Source organism: Candoia aspera, chromosome 8, assembly GCF_035149785.1.
Source record: "Candoia aspera isolate rCanAsp1 chromosome 8, rCanAsp1.hap2, whole genome shotgun sequence".
In the NCBI taxonomy this organism is placed as follows: Eukaryota; Metazoa; Chordata; class Lepidosauria; order Squamata; family Boidae; genus Candoia; species Candoia aspera.
Genome location: NC_086160.1, coordinates 3,368,866 through 3,392,487, shown reverse-complemented (window position 1 = coordinate 3,392,487; position 23,622 = coordinate 3,368,866). Strand labels below are relative to the sequence as shown.

Genomic DNA, 23,622 nt, shown 5'->3' with positions numbered 1-23,622 from the left:
AAAGCGGCCAGGTGTGCCTGGCATATTCAGACGCGGCCAGGAACAGATAGGGAAGTTGCTGTGTGAGTTTGGGGGGGGAAAGTAGGGTTGATTTCAAAGGATTTGCACATCACTGTTGTCCTCCACAATTGTATGGACATAGGTGGCTTGGAAGGGACTGCACCTGCTTGTATGTTGAGCAGATAAGTGACCTGCTTGTGTTTAAAGCAAATGCACTGTTAAACTTTGTAACTTGCTCAGTGCTCAGTAGGATTGTAACCTTTAAGCCTCTTCTATGGCAGAGGGGTATTTGGGGATAAAAAGGGGAAGAAGAAAAAAGACTTTTAAATTCTTTAATGAAATAACTCAGTTTGACATTGAACTTTATACAAATGATGAACATGTTATTACAAAGATGTATACGCTTTCAGGAGTCTTGTAGATTCTTTGATTTCGTTTGCTATATATCATAGCAGCTTTCTTACAGGTATTTTTATCATCTAATGCAAAGGAGAAATCAATATTTGTGCCACCAACCAGTCATTCCCAGTCTGGATTGGCTCGTGAATCAGTAACTGAAGCCAGTTGTTGTTGCTGCTGTTGTTTCTCACCTATCCCACCACACAAACTTTTATATACTCTAGCCAGATTTTTTTTTTCAAATGTAGAAAATTTGAATGTAGGAGAATTTTGAAAGCTGATTTAGAAATATGTATAAATGTGAGAAGTCTACAGCTAGCAAAAAGAAGTCTGTTGTGTATTTGATTACTATTTAGTGGCCAATATTCACTCCCATGCACAACCCCTTCCTTAGGGTTGTGTCATAAGAATAGTAGTTCTTTCGGCAACTTCACTTGAATCATGCATTGAAGAAGGGAAGTTAACTGCATGCTTGAATCAGTAGTTAAAGGGAACTTTGAGATTATTGTTTAGCACGGCTTGATGAAATTTCAGCCTGTACTGATTATTGAGGGGGATCTTGAAGTTCAGACTAATATTTTCTTGTAAAATTCTTTTCCTTAATATATGTGACTACAGTCTTGCATGCTATCCTTATTATGGTCCAAGCAACAACACTCAATGTAGCCTTCAACTCCCACAATAAATCACTTCTTACTATCATGATGTCTAACAATGTAAGTGTTGGAAAGACCTAATACATGTCTTACCTGTCACTTGCTGTTTTTAAGAAGTAATCATTTGTTTTTGTAGATTTTTTTTTTTAAATCCAGATTTTTCTAAAATGGGAATGTTGCTTTGTTTAAATTGCAGTTTGTGGAAATAAAGGGAAGTGTTTTCAAGAAATTTGAGAAGAACAACTTGTTTCAGATGTCAAACAGTGGTACGTTTATTTATGGTGTGATAGCAATTCATTCATTCATTCCCTGCAGTCTCCATTGCTGTTGTTAAGTCCCCAGCAGCTTGCAAGCAGACTGGCGGGTGGGTAACTGGCTGCCACAGCATTGCATGAGGACAGCCAGGCCAGGGGTGGCTGCAGCCAGGGTCAGGAGGGCATGCAAGCCGCCCTGCCCTCCACCCCTCCCGCCCCCAGCTGACCTTCGCTGTCCTTTTCCTCCCACTGCTGACAGGGCACGCCTGGCCCGGCCCTTTGCGAGGCCGCTGCTGGCCGCATGCGGCCTTCTTGAAGTCACACCCGGTGGCATTCCCACGGCCTTGTCAGATCTTACGCAGCCTTGCGAGAAGGTTGGGAGCAGCCTTGGGAAGAAGGTCTTGCCCAGCTAGCAGCGGCCTCTCAAAGGACCAGGCCGGGCCATGCCCCATCAGCAGCAGGAGAAAGAACACAGCGAAGGTCAGCTGGGGGTAGTGGAGGGCAGGGTGGCCAAAAGGGCAGAGACGGGGAGATAGGCAGGTGGGAGGAGTTGAAGCGTCCCTGCACTGGTAAGTGTTGGTGGCTGCCAAGCGCCCAAATTTTGATCACATGACTGTGGGGACACTACGCCAACCATAATTTGAGGACCAGGCATAAGTACATTCGTTCAGCACCGTCTAATTTTGAACGGTTGCTGAACAAATGGTCGTTAAGCGAGGACTACCTGTATTTGATTCTTTTTTCTTAGCAAAACCAACATACATGAAATTATGGGTGGTCTGTTTGTCTTCCTTTTGGGTCTTCAGTATAGCAGGCCTTTAGGAAAATGGAAACTCCTGTAGAATTAAGAGATTATTACTGTTATTATTGTCATCATTTTAGATATCAAAGAGAGATTCACCAACTATGTGCTGTTGCTGATAGTTTGCCTAAGAAATATGGAACAATTTTCATGGAACCCAGGTAAAGTCTACTTTGAAACAAATATTGAAATGAAATACTCTAAACATGTTCATATTAATTGTCAGTCATCTAGTTTTCTGTGGCTATAATAAAATAAGATTGTTCACTTTATATTATTTTATTTTATTTATTTTTCACTTTATTCTTTAGTTCCTGTCCTTGTATTGTGATTGGATTTTGGGTTCTCTCTGGTAGATAATTTTAATTCGATCTGTCATGAGTACTGATGGCGAGCAGGAGGGGGCCTCTATCCAGGGGGGAAAACGCATGCGTAGTACTGAGGAATTAAGCAACCATTCAAAGAGACACAGATCAGACCCGCCTTAACTTTTGGGGTTTATCTGTCTGGGTTTTTCCCACGCTTCTTCAGTTTGTTAGGATTTTCTGTCTAATGTAGCAGTAATAAACACTAGAGACCTGCTCCTCGTCTCAGCGTGGTTCCTGGCTGTTAGGACACTATCTATTACAAGTTACTGAAGTGCTTTATTAAGTGACACATTAACAAGTTACTGGGCCCTGTATTTTGGTGTGCTCCATACTTTTTCATTAGGGCACAATTCATCTCGGTCTATTTGGATATATGCAGCTTCACCCTTGTGCAGATCAGATTTCGGACCTTGATAGTGCCAGGAGACTGGTCCTGATTCACACTTTGCCTGCATGCTAATTAAATATCTGTACAAAGGTATTTCACAAAAGAGTTAGCTGCTTACATACTCTTTTGCTCCAAATACTGATTTATTCTGAGGCCCTGCTGGGGAGAAGCCTGTGGTCATAAGAACATTGTTATATTATTATTATCATCACATTATTAGATTTTCATACCACCATTCTGTTTGGGAAGAACACTCGCAAGTGGCTTGCAGTTAAAAAAGACTGGATGGATGGGAAATATATCTAGCGTCTCTGTCTCATTTTCTCCTTCCTGTTACTCCTGTTAGAGTAATGACCTGGGATGAAGGGCAACACACTCATGTGAAAGGTGAAAGGTCCTCTGTGCAAGCACCAAGTCATGTCTGACCCTTTGGGGGGATGCCGCTTTCGCAACGTTCTCTTGGCAGACTATAGAGCGGGGTGGTTTGCCTTTGCCTTCCCCAGTCGTCACCTTCCCCAGCAAGCCGGGTGCTCATTTTACTGACCTCAGAAGGATGGAAGGCTGAGTCGACCTGAGACGGCTGCCCGAGAGAGAATCCAGCTTCCGCTGGGATTGAGCTCGGGTCGCGGGGAGAGTTTTTTCAGTTGCAATACTGCCGCCTGCCACTCTGCGCCACACGAGAGCTAGCCTTAAAACCTTTTATATGATGACTTGAAAGCATCTGACCTTTGAAACAAACACCAATCTCCAGACTCTGATTTCTGCAAAGCAGTCTAGCCTTAGGCCTAGCAGCTTAAGAAAGGAGCCTTCAGCCTTGTTGCATACGATTAATGAGGATGGCAGTTAGGCTTTCTCTACTAGTCTCATCTAGTCTTACCATTTTTTATTGTAAACCGCCCAGAGTCCCTCCTTTGGGGGCAGATAGGCGGTGATACAAATTTAATAAATAAATAATTTCTTGGGGCTTTGCTCTCGTTGTTTCCACCTCCAGTTTGTTAACGACTCTTTGTGGACTTGATATAACAGGGTCTGCTGTGTTTCCCTTGCACTCCTGGAGCCTCAAAGATGCTCACTGCAAATGCTGTTCAAGGAGCCACTGACAGCTTGGAAGTTCCCTGTCATGTTTTGTGAGGAGAAAGGCAGCGTCTGCTCCTGTTGAGGAGAGAGAGCTTTCCAAAGGAGATTTGCAGAGCCAGTTTTGTATTTAATTGAGGAATCAGTGGCTCCTTTGACCCTGCTGAGACCATCTTTGTAAAACTCTGAAAGCCCAAGGCCTTATGAGGCTGTCTAGCAAGAGAAAATTGAACACCTTGAATGACTCTGCATTGAAAGAGGAATGCTTCACCTGCATAATTTTCCTTCTGAGAATTTAAAGTGTATTGTGAAGGATTCTGCTCTGCATATATTAGAGGGTGGGGGGAATGCAAAATAGCAGCCTATCTAATGTGGCATATTCTGCCTTTGTAGACATTCCATCTATTTTTTGGTCACTTCTTTTTGTTCCACACCAAGTTGATTTCTGTGAATTCCCTCCCTCCCTCCCTCCCTTTACAGATCATCTGTGGGTATTGTTCCCTGATGTCTGTATGGTGATTGCATCAGAGGTTGCCGTTGACATTGTGAAACATGCTTTTATAACCAAATTCAATGACATCACAGCTGATGTAAGTATATGGTAGAACATTTCTGATTGATCGGACCAAATCTGCTCTATATTTTCTAGAAGAAATGAGGGAAGTGTTACCCTGCCTTTCCCGCCTGTGCACAGGTCATTCCCATTGGTTAAAAATAGCTAAACGTACCATACATTTTTTTAATGTAATTATACCTTACTAAATAAATTATTTTTTCAAAAAAGTAATTATACCTTAAACACTTGGAACGGGGCGGTTCCTAAAAGCAGCCTCCTGTACTGAGTTCTTCCCACCATCTTGTATTATAGACCAGAGTTTCTCAACCTTGGCAATTTTAAGGATTCCCCAGCATGGGGAATTCTGGGAATTGAAGTGTACACATCTTAAAGTTGCCAGGGTTGAGAAACACTGGTTTAGATACTTGAACTTTGCATCAAACATTCATAATTGTTGTTAGTTTCTATTTGAGTCCTAAAAACCATATGTCTAAATCTGCCTTGCTCAATGATACATAGATATAAGGGAGCCATTCCTGCTTGAATTTAGTAAACTTGCATGGAGAATGTACATTCTCTTTATCAAGTCGCCCAGATGAATTGTCCTCCATGTAGGAAGAGAAAATAAGAAAGCCCAAATCAGTAACAAAAATAACTTCCTTCCAGGTGTCATTAGAGGCACATCAAGCCCAACCAGGGGTTTGACCCCCGGCCAGAGCCCACAAACTTCGTTCTTGTAGACCTCTCGGTTCCTTTGAATGGATGATCTACAGACCTCCTTATCTTCTTGTATCTTCTTTTAAGGACATCCACCGTCCTAGTTCCACTGAAGCAACCAAATGGGTTTTATTGCCATCTGCCTTAGGATTTTGATTTCTGGCTACATGGATACTGAGGGGTTTCATATGCAAATTTACGTATCTTTTCTCTCTGATAATAAGCGCCTGCTACTAGTCTGCCCAAGGGTTAATACAAGGATCTGCATATGTTACCCTGTTCCCAGGTTTACAGTGAATACAGAGCCAGCCTTGCCTTCGACTTCGTTAGCAGTCGGCAGAAAAATGTAAGTGGTGAATGAAGTTTTTATACATATGAGCTCATAGAACTTGGTTTTATCCAGAAAGCAGTGGGAAATGTGCACATTTAATTAGATTTACTTGCAGTTTAATTTTACATTAGGAAGAAACTGGAGAGAATTGCAATCAGAGAGATCACGTAACTTGGATCTCTGTGTGAAGTTGGACTGCCAAAAGCACCCCTGTGGCTACAAGCGCATAACTTAATTTCCAATATTCCTAGGAAATGTTTTCACTCGCAGTAATGAGCTATGAATAAAATACTACAGTTGTAATCGAAATTATTCAACCCCCATTGCAAATCAGGTTGATTGTCAAAATGTACACACTTTCAGCTGTTTGCAGTGAACAAATCAAACAAAAGCAATTGAAACAGCTCAACACAATGAATGCTTCAAGTGGTGTCCCCAAAGTCAACTGAAAATGCAGCTTATAATGCCTTCTCCAGTCTCAAAACTACTCAACCCCTTCATGGCAAGCATCTTCAGTACTTAGTAGAGCACCCTTTTGCTGTTATGACCTGCTGCAAACGAGATGCATAGCCAGACACCAGCTTCTGGCAGCGTTCCTGAGGAATCTTAGCCCATTCCTCATGAGCAATGGCCTCCAGTTCAGTAATACTCTTGGGTTTGCGTGCTGCAACCGCCTTCTTCAGATCCCACCAGAGATTTTCTGTGGGGTTCAAGTCAGGTGACTGTGATGGCCACTGTAGAATCTTCCAGGACTTCTTCTGCATCCAAGCCTTAGTGGAATTTGAGGCATGCTTGGGATCATTGTCCTGTTGGAAGGTCTAGTGAAGCCCAAGCTTCAGTTTCCTTACAGATGGCATGACATTTTCTCCTAGGATTTCCTGATACTTCAGTGAATCCATCTTCCCATCCACACGCTGCAAGTTTCCAGTGCCAGAGGATGCAAAGCAGTCCCAGAGCATCACCAAGCCACCACCATGCTTAACTGTAGGCAGAGTGTTCTTTTCAGCATATGCTTCATTCTTCTTCCTCCAGACATACCGCTGATCCATCGGGCCGAAAAGTTCCAGTTTTGTTTCATCGCTTCACAGAACAGAATCCCAAAACCTCTGTGGCTTATTTATATGATTTTGAGCACATTGGAGCCAACTTTTCTTGTGCTTTTGGGTCAGTAGTGGTGTACATCTTGGAGTTCTAGCATGGAAGCCTTCTGTGTTTAGCATGCTGAAAAGAACACTCTGCCTACAGTTAAGCATGGTGGTGGCTCGGTGATGCTCTGGAGCTGCTTTGCATTCTCTGGCACTGGAAACTTGCAGCGTGTGGATGGGAAGATGGATTCATTGAAGTATCAGGAAATCCTAGGAGAAAACATCATGCCGTCTGTAAGGAAGCTGAAGCTTGGGCATCATTGGACCATCCAACAGGACAATGATCCCGAGCATGCCTCAAATTCCACTAAGACTTGGATGCAGAAGAAGTCCTGGAAGATTCTACAGTGGCCATCACAGTCACCTGACTTGAACCCCACAGAAAATCTCTGGTGGGATTTGAAGAAGGCGGTTGCAGCACACAAACCCATGCATATTACTGAACTGGAGGCCATTGCTCATGAGGAATGGGCTATGATTCCTCAGGAACGCTGCCAGAAGCTGGTGTCTGGCTATGCATCTTGTTTGCAGCAGGTCATAACAGCAAAAGGGTGCTCTACTAAGTACTGAAGATGCTTGCCATGAAGGGGTTGAATAATTTTGAGACTGGAGAAGGCATGATAAGTTGCATTTTCAGTTGACTTTGGGGACACCACTTGAAGCATTCGTTGTGTTGAGCTGTTTCAATTGCTTTTGTTTGATTTGTTCACTGCAAACAGCTGAAAGTGTGTACATTTTGACAACCTGATTTGCAATGGGGGTTGAATAATTCTGATTACAACTGTATATGAAGTAGTTCAACCTAGTTTTAAAACCATTCATCGCCCTATCTGTTCATTTGTATGATCCCAGGACCTTCTGTTAGATCAGCCTTTCTCAACTTTTTGTTCCTGGAGGAACCCTTGAAATATTTTCAGGCCTCAGGGAACCCCTGCACATTCAGGCTCAGATATAGGCCAGAAGTTACAAAATCATTATGTTCGTTTCATGGGTAGGCCTGCATCAATGCATTAACAGTGTTCTTAAACTGAAAATAAAGAATGAAACTTACTTCTTTAATGTGAAGTTGCCTAAATGTGAAATAATTTTTTAAATAGATTGTGATCTCCCAGGGAACCCTGGTGACTTCTCATGGAACCCTGGCTGAGAAATCCTGCACTAGACCCTCCACAGCCTACCCTGTGTTAGATAATTTAGGAGTAACAGTAAACTCTCCTAGTGACAAAATGGACATGTTGCTGTCATTTTTGCAGCAACAGTTATGGAAATAGCTGGCCATTCCTTTCTTCCCGTATGTACTTCAACTGCTCAGGGTGGCCTACAGGATTGTAATTTCCTGATGCTCTCTGATCTAAGCACTAACCAGATCTGATTTGCTTAGTTTTTTCAAAGTCAGCTAAGTTCAGCCCTGAACCACTAAGTATCTGGCAGTCTGCTGACCAGCTGTGAACTGGCTTTTGATTCCCTGTGTAAGTCTGTGATTTCAAGCTAAATCATTTGCAACACGCAAACATACTTAGGCTTCTTAGTATTTCAATATTTTGCCAGTTCTGGTTTCTTTTTTCATGTTCTGCTCTCTCTCTCCAGGCATATACAGATTACAGTGACTCTGTTTCCAGGAGAATGGGCTTTATTCCACTCCCACTGGCTGTTTTAGTAAGTTTTATCTTTTTTTTTTATAGTAGCTGGTGAAAATTGCATCAGAGGATGAAATAATATTTTCCTGAGCATATCAGTTAATAAAAATAAAAATAATATTGAGTCTTTATTTAAAATTTGGATCGCGCTGAACAAGATTTTCAGGTTAAACTGAGATGGCTTCCTGCCCTGGGTTGGAGTGTGTGTTATTGAAACAAAATTGTACGCATCCAGTATCTGTTAAAATAATTAACTGAACGTGGGATTTCATAAATATTACATATTGTAAGTATGTTTAAATATTTTAAATGATTAGTAGAACTAGTAGAATTATACACTCATCCTTTTTCAGAAATCATTTCAATCCCTGTTATTTCTCTTTCTAGCTCATCAGAGTTGTTACAAGTTCTGTAAAAGTTCAAGGGATCTTGTCCTACTGCTGTGTAATTCTTTTCTATTGTGGGTAAGTGCAAATCAATCGTTGTGAAAAGCTTACCTGCAGGAAAATCAGAATGCCAAAAATCAACATGCAAAAAGCCTCATAATTAAGTCACATTTTGCTATTATTAAAAATATACTAGCACAACAGAGCTGTTAATAGCTGCTGATGGAAAACATCTCAAAAAATAAATATTGAACAAAGACCATTTCTTGATCATGACAAGTGACTGCTTAATCCCAGAGGTTAAATTTCTTTTTTTCCCCCCAATTTAGCTTTTTAAAAAGGTTTTGATTAACTAAATACAAAAAAGGAAGAAAAAGAAAAAGTACACAAAATAAAAAAAGAAGAAACAAAAAGAAACAAAACATTCACCTATTGATAAATTGACGCCATGATTCATTGCAGTCATCCGTGATTGATCTAATTAATTCTGCAAACCGCTGAATAGTTGGAGCCATATGTTTGTGTGTCCGGTGCTGAACAATAAGTCTTTTGATTATGTGTTTGTTTTCTCTGCCCAAAAGTCAACCCCCATGTGACTGAGATAAGTCTCAGGTTGTGTTAATCCAATAATGCAAGCCATGAAAATGCTTCTTGCTGGAAGGTTAAATTTCTGAAGAGGGTAAAAGTGTCTTTCACAGAATTATACCCACCATAACCTTTATTTTGGAAGCAAAACCTGCTACTTTTAACGGAGTTAATTTTCCAGGAGGTACACTTGGTATTATAGCCTTACTATAATGTCCAATTCGTGTTTTAGTTCAGATTTCCAGGTACTGGCAAATTATTACAGTAGGAAATTTTATATTGAGTGATAATGGAAAATCATAAAATATAAAATATTTTATCATTTGGCTAGTATGCTCTTGTCCAGCTGGTTGTACCCGGGAGGCACAAACCTCTCGCTGGGTGTGGAGAGAAGGGGAAATGTGTGAGCGTTCGTGTTTGCCTGCCCTGCTGCCCCTGACCCACCGTGCATCACAGGGTGTTGATGTTAGAGAGACCAAGGCTACCCACCTTGGTTTTAGAGTATGATAGTAATGTGCTGCAGGGTAATTACTCAGGAAGCCTCCTTGAAGTTGGATCTGGCAGCATCCTGCCCCCTGCTGGCTTTGCTTCGTCTGCCTCAGCCCGCCTTTGCAAAAACTGGACAAGGTGTCCACACACCTCTGGTCAAGGCAGGCAAAGCCATATGAAGCCCCTTCTTGGAGGAAAGAGAGTCCTTTACTGAAGTAAATCCAGGCTGCCTCGCATGAACCTAATATTTTTGTCCTATATTTCTAATTGATGCATAGCAGGGCTGATCGGAATAAAACAGTGCAGATCTGTTGTCCTGATAGACCTCTTGAAGCTCTGGAGGAGGCCATCTTGTGCAGGCCATGAAATCTAACCCTCTATGCTTATTGCTTTCAGTTTAATATCGCTCAAAGTACTCAACAGCATTGTGTTGTTGGGGAAGTCCTGCCACTATGTCAAAAAAGCAAACATGGAGGAGAAGTTGTTCAACCCACCTCCTTCTGGCACCCCAGGAAAACCTCTTGGCAAACCACAGAGCAAGTACAAGTCTCCTCAAGGTAAGTGAAACCTCAAAATACTGACTCCAGTATTAAGCAAAGGCATCTTATTTGACTTGGTATAGTGTCTGGTAACAGGGACGCGGTGGCTCTGCGGGTTAAACCGCTGAGCTGTCGATCGGAAGGTTGGCGGTTCGAAACCGCGTGGCGGGGTGAGCTCCCGTTGCTCGTCCCAGCTCCTGCACACCAAGCAGTTCGAAAACATGCAAATGTGAGTAGATTAATTGGTACCGCTTCGGTGGGAAGGTAACGGCATTCCGTGAGTCATGCTGGCCACATGACCCGGAAGTGTCTGCGGACAACGCCGGCTCTAAAGGCTTAGAAACGGAGATGAGCACCGCCCCCTAGAGTCGGACACGACTGGACTTTACGTCAAGGGAAACCTTTACCTTTACCTTATAGTGTCTGGTAGTATTTAAGGAGGCCCCAAATCTTCAAAGTTCTGAACAAAACAGGCATTGGATCTTTTTCCCCTTAGGAAAAAGTTTACAGAGGAGTGTGAAGTACATGTGAACCCACAGCACCCCTGTTATTGCCTCGAGTTCTCAGACCACCCCTCCAACAGGCAGAGCCTCTGTTTATGGCCTGTGCCTGTGTGTGCACATGCATGCATTGCAGGCATTTGGGAGGATCTTAAGGACGAATTGGGTGCCCTAAGGCTTTGCATCCCTTCTGCACCCCTCCCCAAATACCATTTTTGCCTTTTGTCTGGGAGTTGTAACAATTCACCAAAACTTGATAATGGCCCAAATGCCAAATCTACCTCCTTCCTCCAAAACCCAGTAATTTGGCTCTGCTCAGTTTAATACCATTGTGACATCTCGCCGCCGCTGGAAAACCAGAATAAAGGCTGTTGTTGGCCAGAGTTGATGCAATAATTGATGCAACATTTTGCTTTTGCTGAGAAGTCCTTGCCTACTATATAGAATTAAGAAGAGCAATCTCGCTGGTCAGACTATCTTGACGGAGGCTCATTGAGTACAGCAGTGGCCAGCTTTATTCTTCTAGGACAGTGTTTCTCAACTTCAGCAACTTTAAGATGAGTGGACTTCAACTCCCAGAATTCCCCAGTCAGCCATGCTGGCTGGGAAATTCTGGGAGTTGAAGTCCACTCATCTTAAATTTGCTGAGGTTGAGAAACACTGTTCTAGGAAGTACAGATAGGTACAAAGGAGAATAACCATTTTGTTCGAAAGTCCAAGTACAGTTACTCCACGTGGAATGCTTCAACTGCCTTGGGTTTTGATGAGACACACATTTTGAAACATATCAGGTGTACCACCATAGGGAAGAATAACAGCATATAACAACTTCCTTGCTTGTTTTTCATACAGGCGTACAAGAAGGTGAGATGGTAGTTTGTGTTGACCTACCTATTAGAGAAAAATTGGCCAAGGGAATGATTTTTAAGGTTAGAGTTAGACTTAAAAAAAATTAAAATCCCATAGTAAAATAATGAAAGCACACTCTACACCTGCTTCTCGCAACCTGCTTTATACAAGCAGCCCTTTATGCTGTCCTGCACCAGTTAAGTGAATTGATCGTAAGAGTTCCTGTTGCTCTGATAATGGAAGACAAAGCTTCACCTTAGGTTTTTGTGTACTGAGTTGTTCTACGTGCTACAACCAAACCACTAAGGATACTCACCATTCCAGACTTCACATGACGAGCGTCTGTACTCCTTCGAAAGGGCCTGTACCAAATAGTACCATATAACTGGGAAAAAACCCAGACGTCAGACTTAGTGTGGAACGCCACCATGAGCACCCAAAGTAACCACGTGACTGAATTCTTGAAAACGCAAACAAAGCAGTTTGAGTTGCCTTGTGTCTTCTCCCAGACAGGGTGTTCTATCACACTGTTGCAGCAGGTCCAGTGAAAACTCTGACGGGACCTTTTGTATCTGATGAAGAGGGTTGCAATCCATTTGGTAGCCTTTAAAGTGCCATAAAGGTCTTTGTTGCTCTTGGACCCCTCGTTCCTCGCCTTTGGAGGGTATCTTATTGGTAGATGCTGCGCCAGTCTTTTCAAGCCGGTGGCTGTAGTCTGCTAAGTAAGAACAACGAAATGTCTTTGTGTTTGTGTTTCACGCAGGGCTTTCTACAGAGGAAGGCTTCTCCGCATCAGTGACCAGTCAGCCTGTACATCCAAAGGAAAATGTCGCGCCCCAACTGGTGACGAGTCCCTCTGACCAGTTTCTGACAACCCCTGACGGAGATGAGAAGGACATATGCCAGGACAGTGCAGAATCCAAATCCAGATCCACAAAGAAAGATTTGTTGGAGATAGACAGGTTTACCATTTGTGGAAATCGCATTGACTAGCGGTCTGTGAGTGGGAGACTGAGCACTTGGAACAGGAAGGGCTGTCAGTGACGGACAGATGCCAAATAGGCGCACCAATATTTATTTAAAACTTAAATTATTAACAGCAAATCTATTTACAGGGTGTAAGTTGGCTTGAAAAATTGATCAAGCCTCAGCTTTGTAACCTTGGTATTTTGAAAAATGAAGTAAGTTTAAAAAAAAAAAAAAAACACCGACAGCTGGACAGAGCTGCAGCATCGCGTTTCTGGGAAGAATGTGTGACCCACGTTTCAGTCCCTTTTCCTGTATGAATCTGTGCTTCCCAAACATACCCTTTTTTGCCCTGCGATGGAGAATTTTGAGAAGTTTACAAGAAGCCCCTCTCTCCACTCGCTTTCATAAGCAGATGCCCCCCCCCCCATTAAAAATTCCTCTCGTGCCATTTTTCCCCAGATATACAGGAAAACAAACCATCGGGAGATGGCTCAAAATGCATTTCAGCTAACTCAAATGCACCATCCTTAAAGATTTACCGCACTTTGTTTTTATCATAAAGCTTAAGCTTTTAAATCAGAAATTGGTCGTAACAAGAAAAGAATTGAATGTTTGAAGGAACAAGAGGTCAGGAACTTATTGTTCCTCTTTGGCGCTTTAAGCATCAGGGCCGAAATCGGTGTGTTCCAGCTGCGAGCCCATTCGCTGTGCAAGAATTTCTCTGCCTTGTACATCAAGCAGCTGAAGAGTAGGTCTTTGCTTTGGCTGGGAAGGCTGCAAAATGACAGGCTGAAGTGGGTTTTTCTGAAATGCTTGGGTTTTGAAATACAAAGCAGCTTCACTTGACGTGTGTAGACTTTGGGAAGAGGAGTGCTGGGAAGGTTAGTAAAGGGTTGTTTTTAGCTCATTGTAATAAAAGAGCAAAGCTATACTCAAGGTGCTCCATTGTTATCTATCCATAATGCCTAAGGAACACAATGCAATATCGAGTGTCTTTTTTAAAACTAAAAAACAAAGTTGTGTGTGTTGAATGATAGCAGATCTTTGGCAATTTACTTCTTAGCTCTTGCAGAGTGGCCAAAACAAATACTTTAAAATGCTAATGTTTGAAGTCCAGAATACGTTATTATTATTCCCCCAAAGGAGAGGATTCATATGTGGAAATGGTATCCTGGCAAGCAGGCTTCAAGAAGGAAAGCAGTATGGATGGCCGGATGTTTCTAATTTTCTCTCCATGCTGCCAGCCTTCTCTGACCAGCTTCTCTCAGCTTAAGAGAACGTTGTGGGAGAAATAAAAAACTTAACATTGAAGTTTACAAGATGATTATTCCATAGACGTGTTGCTTCTGGCAAATTTGATTCATTAAAATTCAATTCAGAGCATTTGTTAAATCTGTTGTAATTTGATTTTATTTAAATGTCGCTGAAAGGAAGCTTGGAACGATCTTTTCCTTGTAAAATAATTATGTATGGATTTTATAAGTGCATCTTGTGTGTCAAAATAAAAACTCAATTTTGTAGCATTTGTTTACAAAAGAAAACAACAACAACATTCAAGACTCCCAGCTTTCTTGCTAGAAGGAATTTGAAGGATGCGGAACCAAATAGAGAGATCCAGGTCCATCTGTCCTCAAGTACTGTGTGTACATACTCACAGGAGAGATTACTCTCCTGGCAGTAGCCCTAAAGATCGGTGGGGTGTCCATATTTGTGTGGAAGATCCTTTTGGTGGGCTCATGTGTCTGGCTGGAGGAGGACCTGCTTGTGTTGCCAAAGTGCTGTATTTGTTGGCTGGGATCCTGGCTAAGGCTGTCTTTAAGCAAACTTGGTTTTATCTTTTGCTAAAATTCCACTGGCATCAGCCTATATTAAGAAAATAAGCTGTTTTCATCATCTTCATGGGAGTTTCCTTTGCTGTGAGAAAGCAAAAACTGACCTGAATATACTGCAGGACTGGACATAATTTCAATGGAAAAAAAACCTTTAAAATAAAAAAAAAACCCAATCTACTAGGTTATCTTGGTTTTGTCTGGTTTTGGTTTTTGTGATAGGACTTCAATCACACTTACTGGGATTGTTCCATTACCACCACCTATGATTTTTATGCAGCATGTATCTCGAACAGGAATAATTTCAAACCCTTTTCACATACATGTACACGACATTTTAATAAGGCCTTGTTCTTAAGTCAGAAAATAGCAAATAAATAATTTTTTTTGCAGGATGTTGTTTTAAATCCTACCAATTTAAAACAACATCCTGCAATACAGCCGAGCACACACACATCTGTGACTAAACCTAGGAACCACCAAGAGAATAGGGTGGTTCAAACTGATTGTGAGCAGTGTACAATAAAACTAAACAAAATAGAAAACACAATATAATAAAGTGAAAAAAGGAAAGGAATAAAGAACAAGAACACATGGTGAGTTGACCTCACAGCACCTGTGCCCCCAAATGTATCTAATGGGCCCCAACTGCTCTAACCAAGGCTTGGGAGAACAGCTGGGACTGTAAGGCCTTCCAGAATGCCATCAGGTGGAAGCAACACAGATGGGGGTAGGTGGGGGCTCATTCTCTGCACCCAAGAAGGAATGCTTCCTGGGTCCCAAAAGTTGATGCCGTTGATCTGAAGGCACCTGGAGTGGGCCAATCCTATAGGCATATATTGGCTGCACAGAAACTGTAGGGGGGAGGTAATCTCTCAACTAGGCCAGGACTTTATAGGTCATACCCAGCACCTTGAGTGTACCCAGAAGCACACTGGCAACCAGTGCAGCTCACAAAGTTGGGGTGTCACATGGGCATACCAGGACATTATGGACTAGTTGAAGCTCTTGGATGGTCTTCAAGGGCAGCCCCGTGTAGAGCACAATACGATAGTGGAGCTGTGAGGTGACTAGGGCATGTGAATGTCTGAAGGCCTCCCAATCCAAGAAAAGGCACAACCAATTTACCAGATTAAGTTGTTCAAAGGCCTTCCTAGCCACAGCTACCACCTGCTCTTCAAGCAGGAGCTGTGGGTCCAGGAAGAGCCCCAGATTGTGCACCATTCATGAATGAGGAATTGCTGTCCCATCCAAGGTTGAAGATGGAATATGCCCAGATCCAGGTGGCCCTGATACTCAGTGACTTTTGGTAGGATTGAGTTGGGAGTCAGTTCCTCCCCATCCTGGCCCACGTAGTCTCCAAGCATTGGGATAGCACCTCGACATCCATACTTGGCTGGCTTGGGGTCAACAGATATAATCGGGGATCATCAGCATACTGATAATATTGGACTCCAAACCTGTGATGGCCTCACCAGAGGTTTCATGTAGATGTTGAATAAGAGGGGAGAGAGTGTTGGGCTCTGTGGCACCCCACGTAGAAGAGGCCTCGGGAGTGACCTCTCCTTCCCCCCAGCCAACACAAGCGGAACTAACCCATGGAAAAAGGAGGAGAGCCACTGAATCCCAACTTCTGGAGCTGATCCAAAAGGATATTGTGTTCAACCGTATGCACTGCCTCCATCCTGGCTCCACCATAGGTCATCAACAAGCATGACCAAGGCTGTCTCCACACTGAATCCTGGCCTGAAATGTGACTGAAATGGATCTAGATAATCCACTTCCTCCAGAATCCCCTGTAACAGCAGTCCAGCCACCTTCTCAACAACCTTCTCTAAAAAAAGAAAGGTTGGAGACAGGATTATAGTTGTCTCAGTAGGGCTTCCAAGGGAGGTATGGCAAACTGAAGAGAACTTCTGCAAACGCGGAGCCAACAAGCACAGCAAAGACCAATGAACCAGTGAGTAGACCGGTCCCTTGGAACTTCTCTGGCTAAGGAGAAGATGGGATATCACCCACATGCGCTCCGGATGGCTGCTGCTCATGAAGAGACCGCAGGACAGTGGTTTTCCACAGGTTTGAGCACCAGGAGACAATGGGATTAGCCATCTTGCTTGCAACCATGGCAGATACTTTTAAATGACGCTAAGTTTACAAACCTCACTTTCTAACTACTTTCGGAAATTGCTCATTAACTACTTTTAATGTGGCAGAGTCCTGGAAAGCGTTTGGCCCGAGAGATCAGAAAAAACACCAGGCATTTCTATAAAAATAAATGTATTTACAGAAAGCACAAAAACATATTTACAAGCTTGTGCATTCACATGCTGTTACTCACGACACATGCGCTCAGAGAGGACTGGGAGGAAGGCTGTGTAGAAAGGAAACCAAAATTAGTAACAAGCCCAGGCAAGCTGCCCTCCAGGCAAATCAGGAGCTTTAGCTTATATGGTCATGCCTTTTCACACCCAAAACTAAGGATACTTAAGTTTGACCTTCTGACTCTGCCAGAGTGATTTGTTACCATAGTAACTTAATGGCTTGCCCCTTGCAAAAAACAAGGAAATGCCAACATTTAAGCCATTAGAGACCTTCGAACAACAAGTTTGAAAACACTGGATGAGTCTGCCTTTAATCCTGAACAAAAGGAAACTTCAGTTTTAAGCTTAAGAATTTAAAGAATCTGAAATAAATAGCAAAAAGCTAAACTAGACTTTGATCTTAAAAAGTTATAAACGGACTAAAGGTCCAGATAAAATTGGAATATTGAAACTTTTACAATGAGATTTTGGAATTAATTATAAAGTACAAACTCTTTCTCATGGGAAATAGATCCTGTTTTGGTTTTCACAAGACATAACAAAGATAAATAATTTTATGATTTCAAAAACTGGACATCAGAGGGGACTAAAGATTCTAGGTAGAGGAAAGATATACAGACCTGCAAGATAGTTATGATAATAAAAATACTGAAAGATGTTTAAAGAAGGGAGTGAGAAAATGGTAGCTACAATATAAACAATATCAGTAATGATGACTGCTTCTATGGATAGACTACAGGTAGACCTTGACATCTGGCCGTTTGTTCAGCAACTGTTCAAAGTTATGACAGTGCTGAACAAATGGTGGTTACAACCAGGCCTCAGAGTGCCAGCTGTCCCAGGACCCCCATGGTCACGTGATCACGATCTAGGCACTTGGCAACTGGCTCACACTTAGGACCGATTGCAGCACCCCGTGATCACACAATCACCATTTGAGACCTTCCCTACCAGCTTCCCCTGAAAATCAATGGGGAAGCTGGCAGGGAAGGTCACAAGTTGCTGGGGTAAACCTCCTCCACCCACGGGCCCTCTCTCAGCCCCTCTGTGCTCAGGCCATGCCAGCCACTTGTGCACCCCCTCACATCCTCCCTGAGCCTCACCGTGCCTCCCCACCACTTGTGGGTGAGCTTTGCCCTGCCTCCCTCATGCCCCGCACATCCTTCTCAAGCCTCACCACACCTCCCTTGCACCCCCATGCCAAATGCAGGAGGCCAAACACAAGAGGCAAAGTGGAAGAGAACAGGATGCGGGAGATGGCTGACACTGTAAAAAGTAGGAATAGGATTATGAGAACCTATTTTTCCCCCTTCCTCTTTTGTAAAGCTCAATCTTAGAATAGATAGGTAAATAATAGAAAGATAAAAGGACTTTCAGTGAATGTTTAGAAAATTGCATGGATACATAACAGTTGGGTCAATCAACACATTATTAAGTGTGGCAGCAAAATAAGACTTTCATGTTCAAAGACAAGGTACCATGATCAGCCAAAAATGAAAAGAGAAGGAAAGAAAAGATGCTCATCATGTGAAAAGTTTCCTGGCCCCTGTTGTTGGTTGACCTTTTGTGATTCTGCCAAACTAACTGTGAAGAAGGATTTTATTACCAGCTCCTTTGAAGAGCTGTGAGATTTTCTTGCAACAAGCTCCTATTGCAGAACAAGAAAGGAATTAAATAGTTCTTTTTAATGACGTTAGTTGAAGAGATTTCATTCATTCATTCATTCATTTTGGCTATCCTGCCTTTATTATTTTTATAAACAACTCAAGGTGGTGAACATACCGAATACTCCTTCCTCTTCCTATTTTCCCAACAACAACATTTCATTACTTTTGGTACAAATCAGACCAGAACTATTACTGCCTTTAAAATCAAGTACCACTAGATATACTCCCAAAAATGTGTCCATAGCATTGTCATCTGAAAATATTCCCTCTGAATATTTTCCGGTTTGGAAGAAGAGTTGGTCTCCAATGCAACTGGAGGAAATGTAAGTCTAAAAACATCACTGTTACTATCTAGCTGGCCTTCCACCTTCACAGCTTCCTCTGGTCTTCTTTCCCCAGGAGGGCCTTCCTGAAAAACCCCCGTGTTTACCCTGTGAACTGAGTGATTTCTTGTCATAACCGAACAATATTCAGTTGCACACTTGCCTAGACCTCTGGAGAAGTTCATATTTGACAGCAAGTCTGCCAGAGCAGACTTGGAGCAAGTCACAGCAAAGAAGTGATAGCAAAATGAACTTCTTGGATTTTAAGCAGGACCTACATGGCAAAAGGAAGAGGGGCCGACCAAGGGCAAGATGGATGGATGATATTCTAGAGGTGACGGACTCGTCCCTGGGGGAGCTGGGGGTGTTGACAACCGACAGGAAGCTCTGGCGTGGGCTGGTCCATGAAGTCACGAAGAGTCGGAAGCGACTGAACGAATAAACAACAAGAAAACATCCTTGTATAGAGATAAAGGGGTGGCTGCAAATTCACCTGTATCTTTGAAGCCACTTGTCTGTGACTCTCAAAATTCATGCACATATTAGGAACACCTCACTAGTTCTCCTCCTACCTAGTGGAGCTAAGTAATCCAAAGGGTTCTCTTTCTTGAGAGAGATGAATGAAAAACAGCACACACATAGAATTCATTTTTTCCCTGTATAACTGGATTGATAACTCCAATCCAGTGACTATTCCTTCTCAGCTAATAACCAAGGTTCCCTGCCCTTCAGACCTTCTCCATTAACTGAAGTTGATGAAGTTCAGGAGACTGGAAGGGTGCAGCTAGAGTCCACATCTCTGGTGGATTCCATCCATGTTTGTAATCCTCTGCAGAAGATAGACATATGGATTTTTTGAAGATTTGCCATGGTTATCAAAGTGCTAGATAACATTTAAAAAAGTAAATTAAAATCAGTTAAAAATTTCTGTATATGAAAGAAGAGTACTATAGTTTTCCAAACATTTTCTAACATTTATAACAGTGTTATGGGCACTCCCCAGCTTGAATGGAAGAGAAGAGTAATCAGATGCAAACTTAAGGTTATGTACATGGTTTATTTAATCACATTATCCAGTAAACCATAATTTGCCGAGTTTGCCCAGCTTTCAATGGTAAACAGTTCACACATCACATGAAGCAAAACCCAAAGAAATCATATGGTGGCTTAGTGCAATATATGAACAATTCTGGTCAAAAAGGTGACGTAAATTGAAATAACATTTAAGCAATCCCACATGGTTTAGAACATTAAATGCAACTCCCCAGCCATAAAATCTATCCTGGCAGCTGCTTCATAGCTGTCAGCACTGAACAAGAGACAAAACTGAAAAATTTATTCTACCCCCAGTTGAGCAGCTCCTGAGTTATGGGCCTTGGCCCAGTTCCAAGCAATGGAGAGGTGCAGGCTTACGTTATGCTCCAAGACCCACCAAGGATCCACTGCTTCGGAAAGAAGAGGCCAGCATGGTCAAGAAAGGTGAGGCTGGTGGCCTGATTTGTGCCTTTTGCTAAGCTACGGTTAAACCAGCAAGACATGATTACACAACCTATAGCTTAGCACAACTATCTAACCATGTTTTGCAGGGTTCACACATCATGCTAAGTCAGAACCAAATAGTGTGACGTGACAACCCAGCCAAAGCAAGAAAAGAAAGCCGGAAAGAATTATGGATTTGCTCATCTCGGACTCAGAGATCTTCAGTCTTCTTTTATGTGGGTTAGGAGTTCCCTGAGGGGTCTTGTTAAGGCCCTCACCAATTTTCCTGCTTGTCGTAGTCCTGATTCAAGATTGCCTTGAAGGATCACTGGGGCTGGTTCTATGTACATGTCCGTCTTCTCTCCACAGGTTTGGCTGAAAAATCTCTCCCCTGCAACCCCACCCCTCCAGGAAGGTGAAAACACTGTCCTTGAAAAAAATTGCAATTACAGAATAACTTTAGATAGTGCATAGCAGGAGAGGGGAAATTGGAGGATCTTACTCAAAGTGGCCTTTGTAAGAATAAATAACACACCTTTGTGTCTTGCTACAAGTGGCTTCCTATTCACTTGTCCCCATGCCATATTAAATAAATCCAGTTACATCCAACAATTCATTTTACAACATTTTCCCCTCAAGGCCATACTTTCTGGTTCCTGTAATGATGATATTTGATGACAGACAAGGGGAGAATGGATTCTCTTATCAAATATGCAACAGATACCTTCTTAAAAAGGATTGTGCATGAAAGAGAGAACTTGACCCGAAGGGGAAGAAATGTTGTATGCAAAAAAATACATGCTATTCAAGGGGGGGGGGGGGGGAGGCAATCTGACCATGAGAGGTTTTTTAAAAAAGATTTTGTTGAATGAGGAATAAAACTTCAGCTCTTGTACTGTGATTCTATTCTAAGCTATTTCTGTTGCACAGTCATTTCAATCCAGGATTCTTCCTTGATGTTCCTCAGATGTATCTGCACGGAATGATCAAAGAATTCGATGGCGAGTTTATGCGACACTCATAAAAAACAGGCAGAGTTTTGGCGCACCGTTGTGGTGACTATCTTGACATTTTTGACCACACCCTGTGGATACCCTTGACTGTCCTTAGAAGTTTTCTATCTACCCAAAAGGAAGATAATCCTGAAAATAAAACTCTGCAAAAGAACAGGAAAAGGAGAGACAGTGTCCCTTTGTCATAGACTGCATACAGGAAGCATTTGCCCCAAATAACGAAAGGAAGGACTAGTTGATTTGGGGCATAAAACGCAAAACTCTTGGTTCCTGGGTTGGCTGTTGTCATATAAATGCATTGGCTCAGTCTCTACCAAGATGGAGCCAGTCCAGTTATTGGCTGGTCCAGGAAGATGGATTGACCTTTCCTTAAAACATTACAGAATTGCAGGAACCACAACCCTACCCAGGGGGCCTGAGTGGCCCTAAGAGTGCCCTAAAATATCCTGGGCTCTGTCTCCTGAATGTTGGCCATGCTGATCCTACTTCTCTCAGGTCTTCATCATAGCGAGAGGGTTCAAAGCTGGGAGGGTGGAGAGGAAAAATAGGTTTTCCCAGACATATTCTGTTTCTAAAAATGTGTCAGCCCCACTAGGTAGTCCATGAAATCAACTCCACAGGAAGGTTAAAATGACTTTTACTGAGATTGGCTGTAATAACAGAATCTTGCAAGTCTGGCTGTCCTCCTCCTCATGGTTCAGTGAATCAGGGAGGTGTCTGACTGAGCAGCTTCTAAATTTTAGCTCGTTCTGGACTTTAAAAATGCTTCATCCCCTTTTGACTAGGTAAAATGTTTCATCTAGTAAAATATTTCATCTCTTTTAACTTCCTGCATACCTCCATCAGGGTCACCTTCCTTATGCTCTCCAAAATGCTACACAACCTGTTTTGGTTGCATATGGTGGATTTCTGATATTACAACCATAAAGGTCATCCAGCTTTCCTGTCTTTGCTACAATCTGGGTAGCTTTTCCGAGAAATACATCCTAGCCCAACCGGAATCTTCTCTGCACCAATGAATTCCTGAAATAGCTTGCAGTAGATACTCACCAGAAAGGAAATAGCAGCACTGACCACATTATATTTAGATTTTTATACAAATGAGCAGGAACCCCACCCCTACCCCCACCCCAATGCAACTTTTTGGGGATTTTGGCAGAGTTCATAGAAAAATACAAAGGGCAAAGGACTTCAGTTTATTTTTTCCTCCCAAGTAAATAAAGTTAGCTTAAGCTGGAAAGACTTGGTGTCAAATGTCCATTCACCTACCATATGAAACTCAACTTGCTAACTTTAGTATCTTCAGTTTGATTCACCGATTATACTAATGTGATTTGTTTGATTTTAGCTTAGCCAGTTAATGCACATCCAGCCCTTGTGACCCATTTACTTGCCAAAGATAGTATGTGAAGCAGCTTTGATGGTTTGTAAGCATGTGGCTTAGTGTGTTGTATCTGAGCCCAACCAAGTATCATTTGTGAAATAAATCATGGTTAAACAAAGAATGATTTAGAAAAAGAAAAATCTTGGACAATATCTTGCCCTAATAAAGTTCACAGACTTAATGGCAAAAGTTTCATTTGAAAGTAGAACCATTGCCTATCCCCAAAATAGTTTAAATCAAAAATTTATCCTATTCTTTTCCTTTCTTTGTTATCACCATCTCCTTTCATAACTGACAATGGAGACAAAATACTTTTTTAGTCTTGTGATGTAGCAGCTTGGTCAGTTAGGTTGCAGGTATTTGAAGATCATCTTTAAATTATGGGATAAAGTCTGCATTCACACAACTGTTGACTTCGCCATAGTTAATTGATCTCTTTTATCAATAATTCAATTTTCTGGGATTCCAAGAGATAGTGAACACGGGGGTCAGAAAAGTCAAGAAGGTGGCCATGATTGTGTGATTGAAAACACATTGTGACATACATCAAAAAGGGGTGGGGCATTGATTACATAGTTCCAGCTGCCATCTTGACTTTTTTGACCTGTGGATGCCCCTGCATTGAACCATGAACAAGACTAAAACCTGATCAGCCATTGATGGGACCACACTTGCAAACACAGCCCCCAGAAAATGCCCCCCTCCCCAGCTGGCTCTTTGGTGGGGGCTGCAGCCTGTGACTGAACCAGCCCCCCCACCCCTTTGCTTAAAATGCAACATATTAAGAAAGAGGTGGACTTTGGCCACATAGTCACACCCACAGCCTTGACTTTTTTGACCCCCTCCATGGGGATACCTTTGGTTATCTGTTTCAGAGAATATAGCATTTTCCTTCTTTTACACATACACCCTAAAAAAAAATTTACGCTTTTCCTTTCAAGAATGTCTGAGAGGAAGTAGCA

General features: G+C 42.3%; 1 protein-coding gene across 3 annotated transcripts in view; it reads left to right on the top strand.

The window, feature by feature from the left end:
- Positions 1-12,904, top strand: part of TAPT1 (transmembrane anterior posterior transformation 1) — a 44,299-nt gene extending 31,395 nt beyond the window's left edge. For 2 of the 3 annotated variants that reach the window (XM_063309627.1, XM_063309626.1), the window contains 9 exons: positions 1,018-1,115; positions 1,252-1,321; positions 2,192-2,272; positions 4,422-4,531; positions 5,501-5,560; positions 8,278-8,346; positions 8,715-8,791; positions 10,184-10,344; positions 12,439-12,904. In XM_063309627.1, the coding sequence (XP_063165697.1) occupies positions 1,018-1,115; positions 1,252-1,321; positions 2,192-2,272; positions 4,422-4,531; positions 5,501-5,560; positions 8,278-8,346; positions 8,715-8,791; positions 10,184-10,344; positions 12,439-12,668 (956 nt within the window). In that variant the 3' untranslated portion in view covers positions 12,669-12,904. The remainder of the gene's footprint in view (positions 1-1,017; positions 1,116-1,251; positions 1,322-2,191; positions 2,273-4,421; positions 4,532-5,500; positions 5,561-8,277; positions 8,347-8,714; positions 8,792-10,183; positions 10,345-12,438) is intronic. The other variant, XM_063309628.1, reaches the window with a different exon arrangement.
- The last annotated feature ends 10,718 nt before the right edge of the window (positions 12,905-23,622 follow it).